This window comes from Saccostrea cucullata, unplaced genomic scaffold (genome assembly GCF_032062105.1).
Source record: "Saccostrea cucullata isolate Sc308-1 unplaced genomic scaffold, CSIRO_AGI_Scuc_v1 ctg2162, whole genome shotgun sequence".
Lineage (NCBI taxonomy): Eukaryota > Metazoa > Mollusca > Bivalvia > Ostreida > Ostreidae > Saccostrea > Saccostrea cuccullata.
This window is the reverse complement of record NW_026934230.1, coordinates 26,216-41,372: the sequence shown is the minus strand read 5'-3', so window position 1 is coordinate 41,372 and position 15,157 is coordinate 26,216. Positions and strand designations below refer to the sequence as shown.

Below are 15,157 nucleotides of genomic sequence, written 5' to 3'. Positions count from 1 at the left end.
TCGTGTCTTACGATTTGACGTAGATTTACGTGAAAATCTACGTCTGCTCCATAGCAGCCGTAAGAAATCACTTAGCGTTTTCAACTTCTAAATAAAAATGGCGACTATATTATTTATGCAGCGTTCTTTGCGCAAACAGCGTGTTTTCCGAGATAGAAGCCAGCCATTGGATTCTTTCGACGACTCGGAGCTCATTTCTAGGTACCGTTTCCCTCGAAGGATAATTTTCGATTTGATCGATGGGGTAGATGAGCAACTTCGGCCATATACAGAAAGATCACATGCCATCCCCACTCAGCTGCAGGTAATATAAACATTGAAACTGAAAGTATCCGTGTCACATCCTGTGGCAACGGGAGTTTCTAAACGATAAACCGTTAGGTCAGGAAAATAAGAATCCGGTAAAAGTAGACAGATAATAAAATTATACTTGTAAATATCTTAATTTTGTTACCCTACAGTATGTACTTAAAGGAAATCATGAAGAAAGAAAACAGTTCTTTATGGTGTTAAAAATTAAGGTATAAATAAAACCCCTGTTTGTTTGTTGTGTGTTTTGGGGGGTAAACAAAATTCTTTTAGAAAGAGCATTTATTCATACACAACACATACATGTAGTGACGTACACATATCTTGTTAAGTACTATGTAGTGTTTGTTTTTTTAATTTTCGGTTACATTAATTTTGTTAAATGCTCAGACAACCTAAACTAAGTGGTTCCAGTATTTTGAATTATTATTTTTTGACGGAGTCGAAATGTACGAAAACGGCAAACATTTTGATAGGGGTCGGATGGAGGGTAAAGTGGAAGCTCACAACCCTAGCACAAAAATTAAACTACATTGAAGTTAAGATCATATTACTTGGTTTTTTGTTTGTTTGTTTTTTTTTGGGGGGGGGGGGGGGGGCTCTCGAATGTACATATTTTTTTCTCTTTCACATGTAAACCTCGACTGTGAATATTATCTTAAAGTAATATACCCCCCCCACACACACACACCCTCACACACACGACACAAAAGATAATTTCGTGTTCGGGCAAAGGACATTTCCTTTTTTCATGGTTTTTTAGGGCTAATTTTTTCTTCTTACACTTAGCCCCCCCCCCTCCTTTTAATTTGCTTCCAACGCCAATGACAGGTATATGTAGTATTCATCGTCCATATGATATTTATAATTGTATATCATATTAAATAAAAGGATAAACATGTAATTCATGCCTACATGTACATACAGTCCTGCAAAAAATCAAAACACAATACATTAGTTATACATGTACATGTGTTCGTGTTCCCCAAATACCGGGTAATATATAACCAATCTTGAATTGAAATATCTAAATTCTTTCTCCTTAGTTCGTATTTAAAATAGTCAATACTCAATACCTAGTAAATACCTAGTAAAACTACTTAAAAGGCAGTGGTTGTATGACCAGTAAATTTACTAGTTTTTTTTTTCAGTGCACCAGTCTTCTGCGCCAAACTCGAGCTCGTAATAGAGTTTTAGCGGGAAAATAATTAATTCAACAAAATTGAAAATTCAATTAACACAGACGCTTGAAATAGTTTTTTTTAATTTAATATGGTTATATAACTTTATTTTATCAACACAATTTCATAATTTACATAAGAATGAAAACATAATTTAAAAGTTACATAAACCGAGTTCTAACTATCCTCCAAAAAAAACAGAAGCTTTTAACTTCGTATATGATGAAAAGTGTGACCTGTAATTTAAAAAAAAAATATTCTCATTGTTCCTTTTCAGGTCCTATGTACGTTGCGTTACATTGCAAAAGCTGATTTCTTTTCGGAAGTTGGAGATGTTCACGGAGTTTCCAAATCGTCCGTTTCAGTATGTTTACCAAGGGTGTGCCAAGCCCTTTGTGAGCACTTGCAGAACATTAAATTCCCATCTTCAGTGCACTCTTTATGGAAAATAAAAGACGAATTCCACAGCATCGCCCGTTTCCCCAACGTGGTAGGGGCCATTGACGGGACCCTTATCCCCATCAAAGGGATGAGTACCGAGGATGAACACATATATGTATCGAGAAAAAACTTTCATGCCCTTAATATCCAAGGGGTTGTGGACGCAGAGATGAGGTCTGCTCAAATATTTTTTGCAAATTTGTACAATGCAGTCCACTTACAAAAGTTATAACATACTTTAAAGGTACTTGGACACAGATTTGAAGTTATTATTTTCTTTATAACATTACGACTTATATATTTGAATAGCATTTCACACAAAAATTAATTAAAAATCTTATTTCGTTTAAAAGATATTGAAATTTCAAATTTTTCGGCGGGTTTGATTGACATATCGTTGCACTCTCACAAATTTAATTTTATTCTTAATCCTTAGGAAAAGTGGCAATCTCGTTTTGTATAAATGAAAAACATTAATACTTTAATCCAGAAAATTCAGAGTAGACACGTTCGAAAGCAAAAGAAACCCACAATATATTGTCAGTCCGTGCAGTTGTGGTAAGCAGACTGTGACGATTGAACGCACCCGGTGAATTCTAAATATAAACAATAACAGAACTCGAGCCCTGTTTACAAAAACTGTGTACATAACACGAGTGTGCTCGATTTGCTAAACTCTGCACGCATCTCTTAGTTCGGAATGACGATACTTGTGAAGGTGTTTTGCTTTCTAACATTTCTACTCTGAAAAAAATATTTTGATTGATAAAAGTTTTAATATTTCTCATTAAAACACATCCAAACTAGTGCTAATTGTAACGGGGACCGTTACTGATGTTCCCCAAACGCTCCCCATGTCCCTTATCGTGCCTTATTCCTCTAAGACCTTTTATAAATATGCTAAGTATCCAAAGATTTCATTTAAGAATATAAAAGTTACAATGATATCAACTATCAACGATATATTGTTTAACGTTTTGCATGCGCGCACACGTACATGTACATGCATATGCAAGATGATTATGGCATGTTGATTAAGCGATTAACATATCTTTCTATCCCGCGAATCAAAGAAAAAAATACACATATAAATTTACCATTTTTCAAGCATATGTCATGTTTTTAATATATCGATTCACATTTTATTTCGCTACTTATTTTAACCTCGGGCTCAAAGTTGGTTTTATTCCGACGACAAGGCAGGGTTAAAGTCGACTAAGGGTATCACGCCAATACCTAACCAATCAAAATGAACTTATTCAATAGTAGTTCCATACATGGAAAAGGGATTTTCCTTTCTGTTCAGAATTTTTTTTGATATTTCCTCTCAGGCCATTTTGACAACTCTGATACCTGTGCCTGGTAAATTTTATATACTTTGTAAATAAATATATAAAGGTTTTTTGACCGGAACTATTCATTTTTTCCAATGCATAGGGGGCTACTCTCTGGGTTTTACAAGAGATGTTTAAAAAGACATTCGTGTCAGCATATGTGACCTATATTGTTTAACACCTTCTTATTAATATTTTTTTATGAATGCAAATATCTGATTATTTTACGAAGGAGCGTACATGTATATTGCTTTTTTAATATACCGAAAATCGCTATTTCTGGGGATTGCGTAATTCTAAAAAATTCAAATAAATTTCAAAGGTAAATTTAACAAAGGATGCTTGGTATTAAAATATTATTTCAAATCAGTAGAATCGAATGCTATTAATGACATCTGAATAAATAGGCTATAAAAGGCTTATATGCCAACTTTGGTCATCTGCACTTTAATTTTAAACACGACAGGATTTGTAATTTTTTCTGTATAAATTAATAATTTCTATATACTTTGGAAACTCAAATGAAATATTTTAATACACTTTCCTCGAGCTCTTTTCTGCAGTTTTCCTGAAATTTTATGTGGGTCCGAGGTGTTATTTGAGTTTAACAGTGATTCTCTACGTTGCCATTAATTTGATTTATTTGTGTGTGTGGGGGGGGGGGGGGGTGGGGGGGGGAGTGGTTGGTTATTTTTATTCTTAACCTATTTAACGTTGGAGTTGAATCTTGTATCTTATTCCAAGAACTTAAGATTGATTGTGACTTTTGGATGAAAGGTCAAGGTCATTAAAAACCACCACCTCTTTAACTTCTAACCTGTCAACCGAAATAAACTCTGAAAGGTGTTTCTAGATACATGTACATGTACTTCATGTTTCTTTTTACCCTTGGGTCAAGGACAAAGGTTAAGGTCGATTTCAAGTTCATAGGTCAAGGTGATTTTGGTAAATAGTTAATATCAACATTTTATTCAGGTTACCAGTGACCTTGACCTAAGTTTCAAGGTCAAGGGTAAAAAGATCTGCATGCTTCAGTTTGTTACATATTTTGAATTCTGCACGAACATCAATCACTCAAGTATACTGTCTTTTAATACATTGTGTGCTGTCGCATGTGCATGCACGTCCATGTATTTACTTTTGATAGTAGTAGGCAATCATTATATCTATTCATATTTGAAATTTCACCCTGTATTATTGAGAACCAAGAAAGTTGTAGGCATTTAAAGTTTTAGCCAATCAGATTGCAGCACACGTGCATGTGCGTGCGTTCATGATTATTCTTATATATCATGCTGTAGATCTTCATAATGTAAGACTATGTTCAAAATTTCAAAGGATTTTGTCAGAAAAAAAAATAGATATTTAGACTTTAAGTTTCAGCCAATCGCAGCGAAGGGCACCTGCATGCGCGTGAGATCTTGCTATTTTGACCATGTCATCATGTCTATACTACTATTATATCCTTATATTATGAGTTTCAAAGCATTTCATCCAATATTTAAAAAGTTACGGCTAAATCTATTATATTGGTCATTTCACGTGTTACACGTGCGCGCACCTGCACGCACGTGCGCGCAAAATGACCTTCGTTCCGCACATCTACATAACATACCTAGTGACCCTAAAAAGGTTTCACCTAGATCGGATGAGTAGTTTACGAGAACACTCGCGGACAAAAAAGTACCGGAGAACAAAGAAAAAATTCAGAAAAAGTAAAAACAATATGTTCCCAAACTTCGTTTGGGGAACATAATAAGGAGACTAATTGTTCAGATTACAATTTTGACTTTAATTCAGATAACAATATGAAGTCTTTTCACCTTTTTGAGTGTTTTCATATCATTTGGCTTCAAGAAAAGAAGTTAAAAGCAAAAAAATTAATAAAACAGCGAAATTCTAATTTTCTACTACCGTGTTTTTAAGATCGGGCTCGGGGTTGGTTATATTCAATAGTAGTTCCATACATGGAAAAGGGATTTTCCTTTCTGTTCAGAATTTTTTTTGATATTTCCTCTCAGGCCATTTTGACAACTCTGATACCTGTGCCTGGTAAATTTTATATACTTTGTAAATAAATATATAAAGGTTTTTTGACCGGAACTATTCATTTTTTCCAATGCATAGGGGGCTACTCTCTGGGTTTTACAAGAGATGTTTAAAAAGACATTCGTGTCAGCATATGTGACCTATATTGTTTAACACCTTCTTATTAATATTTTTTTATGAATGCAAATATCTGATTATTTTACGAAGGAGCGTACATGTATATTGCTTTTTTAATATACCGAAAATCGCTATTTCTGGGGATTGCATAATTCTAAAAAATTCAAATAAATTTCAAAGGTAAATTTAACAAAGGATGCTTGGTATTAAAATATTATTTCAAATCAGTAGAATCGAATGCTATTAACGACATCTGAATAAATAGGCTATAAAAGGCTTATATGCCAACTTTGGTCATCTGCACTTTAATTTTAAACACGACAGGATTTGTAATTTTTTCTGTATAAATTAATAATTTCTATATACTTTGGAAACTCAAATGAAATATTTTAATACACTTTCCTCGAGCTCTTTTCTGCAGTTTTCCTGAAATTTTATGTGGGTCCGAGGTGTTATTTGAGTTTAACAATGATTCTCTACGTTGCCATTAATTTGATTTATTTGTGTGTGTGGGGGGGGGGGGGGAGTGGTTGGTTATTTTTATTCTTAACCTATTTAACGTTGGAGTTGAATCTTGTATCTTATTCCAAGAACTTAAGATTGATTGTGACTTTTGGATGAAAGGTCAAGGTCATTAAAAACCACCACCTCTTTAACTTCTAACCTGTCAACCGAAATAAACTCTGAAAGGTGTTTCTAGATACATGTACATGTACTTCATGTTTCTTTTTACCCTTGGGTCAAGGACAAAGGTTAAGGTCGATTTCAAGTTCATAGGTCAAGGTGATTTTGGTAAATAGTTAATATCAACATTTTATTCAGGTTACCAGTGACCTTGACCTAAGTTTCAAGGTCAAGGGTAAAAAGATCTGCATGCTTCAGTATGTTACATATTTTGAATTCTGCACGAACATCAATCACTCAAGTATACTGTCTTTTAATACATTGTGTGCTGTCGCATGTGCATGCACGTCCATGTATTTACTTTTGATAGTAGTAGGCAATCATTATATCTATTCATATTTGAAATTTCACCCTGTATTATTGAGAACCAAGAAAGTTGTAGGCATTTAAAGTTTTAGCCAATCAGATTGCAGCACACGTGCATGTGCGTGCGTTCATGATTATTCTTATATATCATGCTGTAGATCTTCATAATGTAAGACTATATTCAAAATTTCAAAGGATTTTGTCAGAAAAAAAAATAGATATTTAGACTTTAAGTTTCAGCCAATCGCAGCGAAGGGCACCTGCATGCGCGTGAGATCTTGCTATTTTGACCATGTCATCATGTCTATACTACTATTATATCCTTATATTATGAGTTTCAAAGCATTTCATCCAATATTTAAAAAGTTACGGCTAAATCTATTATATTGGTCATTTCACGTGTTACACGTGCGCGCACCTGCACGCACGTGCGCGCAAAATGACCTTCGTTCCGCACATCTACATAACATACCTAGTGACCCTAAAAAGGTTTCACCTAGATCGGATGAGTAGTTTACGAGAACACTCGCGGACAAAAAAGTACCGGAGAACAAAGAAAAAATTCAGAAAAAGTAAAAACAATATGTTCCCAAACTTCGTTTGGGGAACATAATAAGGAGACTAATTGTTCAGATTACAATTTTGACTTTAATTCAGATAACAATATGAAGTCTTTTCACCTTTTTGAGTGTTTTCATATCATTTGGCTTCAAGAAAAGAAGTTAAAAGCAAAAAAATTAATAAAACAGCGAAATTCTAATTTTCTACTACCGTGTTTTTAAGATCGGGCTCGGGGTTGGTTATATTCAATAGTAGTTCCATACATGGAAAAGGGATTTTCCTTTCTGTTCAGAATTTTTTTTGATATTTCCTCTCAGGCCATTTTGACAACTCTGATACCTGTGCCTGGTAAATTTTATATACTTTGTAAATAAATATATAAAGGTTTTTTGACCGGAACTATTCATTTTTTCCAATGCATAGGGGGCTACTCTCTGGGTTTTACAAGAGATGTTTAAAAAGACATTCGTGTCAGCATATGTGACCTATATTGTTTAACACCTTCTTATTAATATTTTTTTATGAATGCAAATATCTGATTATTTTACGAAGGAGCGTACATGTATATTGCTTTTTTAATATACCGAAAATCGCTATTTCTGGGGATTGCATAATTCTAAAAAATTCAAATAAATTTCAAAGGTAAATTTAACAAAGGATGCTTGGTATTAAAATATTATTTCAAATCAGTAGAATCGAATGCTATTAACGACATCTGAATAAATAGGCTATAAAAGGCTTATATGCCAACTTTGGTCATCTGCACTTTAATTTTAAACACGACAGGATTTGTAATTTTTTCTGTATAAATTAATAATTTCTATATACTTTGGAAACTCAAATGAAATATTTTAATACACTTTCCTCGAGCTCTTTTCTGCAGTTTTCCTGAAATTTTATGTGGGTCCGAGGTGTTATTTGAGTTTAACAATGATTCTCTACGTTGCCATTAATTTGATTTGTTTGTGTGTGTGGGGGGGGGGGGGGGTGGTGGTTGGTTATTTTTATTCTTAACCTATTTAACGTTGGAGTTGAATCTTGTATCTTATTCCAAGAACTTAAGATTGATTGTGACTTTTGGATGAAAGGTCAAGGTCATTAAAAACCACCACCTCTTTAACTTCTAACCTGTCAACCGAAATAAACTCTGAAAGGTGTTTCTAGATACATGTACATGTACTTCATGTTTCTTTTTACCCTTGGGTCAAGGACAAAGGTTAAGGTCGATTTCAAGTTCATAGGTCAAGGTGATTTTGGTAAATAGTTAATATCAACATTTTATTCAGGTTACCAGTGACCTTGACCTAAGTTTCAAGGTCAAGGGTAAAAAGATCTGCATGCTTCAGTATGTTACATATTTTGAATTCTGCACGAACATCAATCACTCAAGTATACTGTCTTTTAATACATTGTGTGCTGTCGCATGTGCATGCACGTCCATGTATTTACTTTTGATAGTAGTAGGCAATCATTATATCTATTCATATTTGAAATTTCACCCTGTATTATTGAGAACCAAGAAAGTTGTAGGCATTTAAAGTTTTAGCCAATCAGATTGCAGCACACGTGCATGTGCGTGCGTTCATGATTATTCTTATATATCATGCTGTAGATCTTCATAATGTAAGACTATATTCAAAATTTCAAAGGATTTTGTCAGAAAAAAAAATAGATATTTAGACTTTAAGTTTCAGCCAATCGCAGCGAAGGGCACCTGCATGCGCGTGAGATCTTGCTATTTTGACCATGTCATCATGTCTATACTACTATTATATCCTTATATTATGAGTTTCAAAGCATTTCATCCAATATTTAAAAAGTTACGGCTAAATCTATTATATTGGTCATTTCACGTGTTACACGTGCGCGCACCTGCACGCACGTGCGCGCAAAATGACCTTCGTTCCGCACATCTACATAACATACCTAGTGACCCTAAAAAGGTTTCACCTAGATCGGATGAGTAGTTTACGAGAACACTCGCGGACAAAAAAGTACCGGAGAACAAAGAAAAAATTCAGAAAAAGTAAAAACAATATGTTCCCAAACTTCGTTTGGGGAACATAATTACCACTTTTCCTAAGGATTAAGAATAAAGTTAAAATTTGTGAAAGTGCAAAGATGTGTCAATCAAACCCGCCAAAAAATTTAAAGTTTTAATAACTTTTAATCGAAATAAGATTGTTAATCAATTTTTGTGTGAAATGCTATCAAAATATATAATTCGTGATATTATACAGAAAAAATGAGAAAATATTAACTTCAAATCTGTGTCTAAGTACCTTTAAAATGGAGAACATTTTGTTTCTCTTCTTGCTGAATTTTCTTTACGATCACACAATGTCATAATGATTATACTTTTATTTTAGATTTCTCAACATCAATTGCCGATTCCCAGGCAGTGCGCATGATGCATACATCATGTCAAACTCCACCATTCCGGACATCATGGCTAATTTGCCAGAGGGTGGTTGGCTGCTGGGTGACTCTGGTTATCCGTTGAAAGATTTTCTTATGACACCCTTCAATAACCCTTCCACTCCAACGGAGGAAAGATATAATCGTGCTCACTGCCAGACCAGAAATGTTGTAGAAAGGGCATTTGGCGTGCTCAAATCCAGATTCAGGCATGTGATATGATTTCAAAACATCATAATTATTTTCTATTAAGTATGATTTGTAACAAAAAAGTTGTACAGGTATCATAAGTTTACATGAGTGCTCATGGTCATCATCTACTGAACATTATGAACATTGAACAATACATGTATATACATGTAAAACATACTGATATCATAAATCAGCCTTCATAATTAGGACACTGAGGATTTGATTAATCAAATCATGCAAATTTTGCAGATGTCTTCACAAAAGTGGAGGATGTTTGCCTTTCAAACCAACCAAATGTGCAATTATCATCGAGACATGTTGCCGGCTCCACAACAAGGCAATTGAAGAGAGAATCCCCCTCCAACAAGGTGGTCGTGTTGTTTTACAACAACACATGTATGTTCATGGAGGAGCACCTCCGCGGTCAGCCAGAGACCTGAGACAACACATTGCATCAAGATTTTAAGTAAATTTAAGGTAATTTCACCCTCCTATGATGTCATAGGTATTTGCGAAAACTGTAATTAGTTTAAATTCATAACTATTAGAGGAAAATTCATTTGCCATAGACTTTTTTTCAATTTAAGTAACTTTCATTTCATACGCAATATTTAATTAAATATATTTTTATTTTGTAGATAGGAGGACAAGCTGAAATAATGAAGAACCTGTTGTATTTTGATTTCGTAATTTATTTTTTAATAAATTGTAGTAACAATAAATAATATATGAATACTATCTATAATCTTATAATTTTATATATTACTATCTGTTACCCTAGAAGAGAAATACAGTATTTTTAAGCATTTTTTACAGAGAAGTATTTATCTATTCAGACAAAATATACAGAGTGTAATCAAATGAAGTTCATTTTAAGCTAAAATTCAATAACTGGAGGAACTGACAGTCCAGAGTCTAAATTCTGCCATCCCTCTAATATTGTTACAATTCTCTCCAGTGCCTGAGCCTTCCTTTCCTCAACATCCAATCTTCTCTTTTTCAATTCAACAAGTTCTTTCATCCCATTATCTGCAAAAAAGGGCATGTTGAAAAAAAGTTCAGTTGGTGGAAAAACGTTTCAATAAATCCATTAGATTGATGTCAGTACTAAAAAAGTTTACCGGTTGAAACTCAATAAATTGAGACTGCAAATTCCTTAGCTTACAATGTCATTTCCTTGGAGGTTATTAAAAGTTGACCATTTGAGTATCATTCTCTACACATGCATGTTTTAAATCTACCTTGAATTTTTCTTCAGAAACCATTTGTCATTTGTTTCATGAATTTAACTAGATAGAAATTTCACAAGGTTGAATTTTGATGTCTTGTTTTTATTAATGATGGAAATTCTTTTAACTGTTACCATATTCTCCAGTCCTCTTTTTTCCTACTGGTTCCAGACTCTTTTTACTCTTGCACGTTTGTGATGGCAAAGCTGAAATGTAAATTTATGAAAACAGATGTAAAAGACATTTGGTAAATTTTTTATCTTAAAAGAAAACATCCAAGTAACACTAATGACAAAAGAATACATTGCTTAAAAGCATTTCAATCATTTAAATTTAAAGCTAAAATTTTTAGGACACCTGAGTAAAGTTTGGTGACCTATTGCTATCTGTTTTCGTCCCTCCTGGGGCCAGAGGGGTGGTGCTAAAACCACCAAAATTAATCATCAAGGTGAAAAATTTTGAAAATTAGGTCAAACATGAAGGTCAAGGATTAATGGGTCATGATTTGAACAACACTGAATCTACGTTACCTGAGGATGTTTCCATATAAATAAGATCCTTCATGCATTTGCTATTCTTAAAAAGACGAATTGAAAAAAAATTCCCTATATGTTTGTATGTAAAACTTTGACCGGCCACTATGGCCCCAATCTAATTAAAATTAGATGTTAGATCGGCTTGCATACTCGCTACACTAACATCTAACAACATCCCATAGAGGGTCACGTCAGAGGTCAGATTTGGAACAACTCTAGACTTATTCGATTTGGTAACGTCAACAAATATTCGATGATTTTGGCAGCGACAAAATGTGATCAGAAAAGCTCACTTGAGCTTTCTGCTCAGGTGAGCTATGAATAATGAATGAAAAGTGTCAGATATCAAGTATAGATGCATACATACCAGTACATGGAATTGAGGGCTCTTCAGAAGTTACATGTATGTCAACCACACATTCTAAAATTTAAAAATCTTGATGATATTAGATAGCACATACAGTGTATGTAAATAAAATAAAAGAAAATGTCTTTCATATGTAAGAATAATTCCAATTAAATTTTAATTTTTTTCTTAAATGATGAATATTTTCTAAGTGCATACTAGTTGAAATAAATATATTTACACTCCACATTTAATTTGCTTAAAAAGTTTGAGGTAAGCTACAGCAATGAAGGAATAACAGACCATCATAATGATAGACGGAAAGGGGAATTTCATGAAGGGGGCTCAAAAAATGTGAATTTTGATTATAAAATCAACTCAATGACTAAACCAGATTACCATAAACAAAATGTATTAATATATATTCCTTTGACCTGAAACATTGTTAGATGTTGCACTGCAATCTCCAGTTGCTCCTGGACAATTCAAATCACAATTCAAATCCAATTTCCCCTTTGTTTGACCTGTTCATCAGATATAAAAAAAGAGTATAAATCAGTACATGTATCATGCTTACAAAATTTTACAGCTAGATTTCCAATCATAAAGCAATTTTATCATACATATAAAGTTCTTTGTATATGCATTTAATTTATGAAAAGTAAATGTCTGAGATTCATGTAGCTGCAGAAGTGTATTTCTCTGCTTGAGAAAATTTGGACAGATTAAGCATAGAGCTACAGATCGAAGCATTGTAAAATCCTTCGATTATCGCTGAAGCTTAGTCGCTCACTTCAGATATTTTGCTTGCATATGTTTAAGACCGCTAAAAAGTATATAAAGTAGGGATGTGCGATTTTATCGGTATACCGGTATATCGCGATTTTTTGTTGCGTGATACGTATCGTGATACGGAGACCTAAATATCGGTATTTAAGAACATATTATGAAGTCCAGAAATTATTCATTTATTTGTTTAATCTTTTCAAATTACAATTACAGAAAGTATAAAAATGTTGTAAAACGTGAAAAGAACGGCAGCTTACCGCCCAAACAGAGTTGATTTTATATACATAAATATTTCAAGAAAATAAAATTTTGTTTTTCAAGCAAATTGTTTAGAAAAATAATGACTTTTCATATAAAATCATTGTAAAATCTGCTTTTAGAAATATCATGATATTATCGTGATATTGTGGGAAAAATCGTGATATATCGCGATCCGAAATTTTTGGCGATACCCATCCCTAATATAAAGTATCAAGGGTAATAGTTAAATATATGATTAATTATAGGATACCAATCTAATAGTCAGAGAAAGATTAAACTACACGAAATAAAAGCCTACAGTAGCGACAAATAATCATCAGCGTATAAAATGGAAGGTTTTTATAACGCTTGCCTTGGATCTGTAGCTCTCTACTTTATGTGTCCAAATTTTCTCAAGCAGATTGAGAGCTACAGTTCTGCAGCTAAGATTCAGTCATTAGGCCACACCAATAAAAAAAAATGTTTATCGGACCTGCATGCTTGTATTAAACAAAATTATACAAATAATATTCATTTAAAATCCCCGCACCATGGGAATTCTGTGCTGTTTTTTGTATATTTCCGCTCTATTTATCGTACTTTTAATCTACTTACTCTGCAAATCAGAAAAAATACAATTGTCCGCTCAAATTTTTTCATGCCCCACCTAAAAATCTTGCCTACAAAAAAGTAATAAGATTATTATTTAACCGCTAGCCCGCTCGTACTTTCTTTATCAAATGAAACAAACAAAAAATTAAATTGGTGTGGCCTTACCTTTAAAATCTTAAAATATCAAATCCTACAGTGATTTCCATTTGTACATGTGTGTATACTAAAGTACGTTATGTGGGATTACCTTGATCTGCATCTGATTTAGTATCTACTGCCCCTTCTAATCCATGTATCATCTCTGTTGGAATAGTACCAAGAAGCTAAAGATTCAAAGTACATATAAATATGTAAGCTTTAATTTGTTTGCATACAAAACATATAAATAATCATGATAATAATGAAGTGACTACAATATTACTTTTTTGATATAATAAAAAAAAACATCACTAGAAAAAAGAATTCAAATATACTTTCTCAGAACCTCTCAATCGCTTTATCACCTTGTGTATGTATGATTAAATATAATTTTTATTTACTCACTTTACTTTAACTTTAAAATGTTTCAGTAACTTTTAACCCACTACCAAATACTCACAGACACCTCCCATGGCTTAAAAATTATTTCTGTACAGGGTCCACCACCTGTTTTTGATGCTTCTCTCTTCCGGAAAGCCTCCTTCTTTTTCACACTGGACAAACTATCCTGTATTTTCTTTTTTGTTTCATCTAGTGATCTGTTGCATGATACTGCTACAGCATTCACTCTGTTTTTTATTATAAAAATATATGTAAAAACATTTTACTATTGCTCATCATTATTATGATAATAATTATAATAAACACTGCTAAATGGGTACAAAAGATATCATACATGTACACATGGAATTATCTTCATGAGTTCATCTTCGATTCACTACCGTCTATCGAGTATCGTCATTATTTTTTTCTACTTTCGCTTTGTATTTGAAACGAATATGCGGATCTATAGGCCAAATTGTGGCGAAAAATCACAGTACATTAACTCGTATTGAGAAAAAATATAATACTATAAAATGTTAAAGATATCTTTATATAAATTAATAAATATCTTATTCGCTTACATCCATAACATGTATCGATATTAATATTGATAAGATTTAGAACACCGATTCGCGTATAAGTTACATTCTCCGGAGACGACTTGCTCAGTTAATGAATACATTTTTACGTGGTTATAAGTATTAGGTCTAATGCATACATAATAGACATTGGCGTCTAAACCTACGAAGCAATGTTCTATACAAGTATACATTTGGAAAAAAGTGGGGGGCTAAGTCAATGCAAAGTATATATTTGGAAAAAAAGTGGGGGGGGGGGCTAAGCCCCAATTTTCCGACGCCTATGATAGATATAGACATATCTAATTCTTAAATCACAAAAGTGTCCTTTGAATATTTTTCAAGCAATTTAAGAACTTCATCATGACGTTTAGGCCTATAGATTTATTTCTTTATGGTTGCAAATTTAACGTACGGAATCAGATAAATGTAAAAAATAAATATTGGATTGGAGTCCCGGACCTGAATGAATAAATAAAAATAAAAACTAACTTTTCTGTTATCTCTTCCCAAGCCCTTTTCTTTGTATCCGATGTTATAGAAGGCGAGAATTTGCCCCGAATAACCTTAAAATTTCTACAGTAAGCCTCTATTAGCACCTCCAGCTCAATCTCACTCCAGTTAGGTTTTCATATTTTAATTTTATCCATTAGGCCTAACGTTAGTCTACTTTGTTTTGGTTGTTTCTTTTTATACAAATATCACCAAAATGA

General features: G+C 33.1%; 1 protein-coding gene and 1 pseudogene across 1 annotated transcript; one reads left to right on the top strand and one right to left on the bottom strand.

The window, feature by feature from the left end:
* Positions 1-35: 35 nt before the first annotated feature.
* LOC134240239 (putative nuclease HARBI1) lies at positions 36-9,622 on the top strand. Its single transcript, XM_062722331.1, has 3 exons — positions 36-304; positions 1,768-2,105; positions 9,352-9,622. Exons 1-3 carry the CDS (start codon positions 98-100, stop codon positions 9,620-9,622), a joined length of 816 nt encoding a protein of 271 aa, XP_062578315.1. The 5' UTR covers positions 36-97.
* A 764-nt stretch (positions 9,623-10,386) lies between these two features.
* On the bottom strand, positions 10,387-15,094 carry LOC134240238 (uncharacterized; annotated as a pseudogene).
* Between the last annotated feature and the right edge of the window lie 63 nt (positions 15,095-15,157).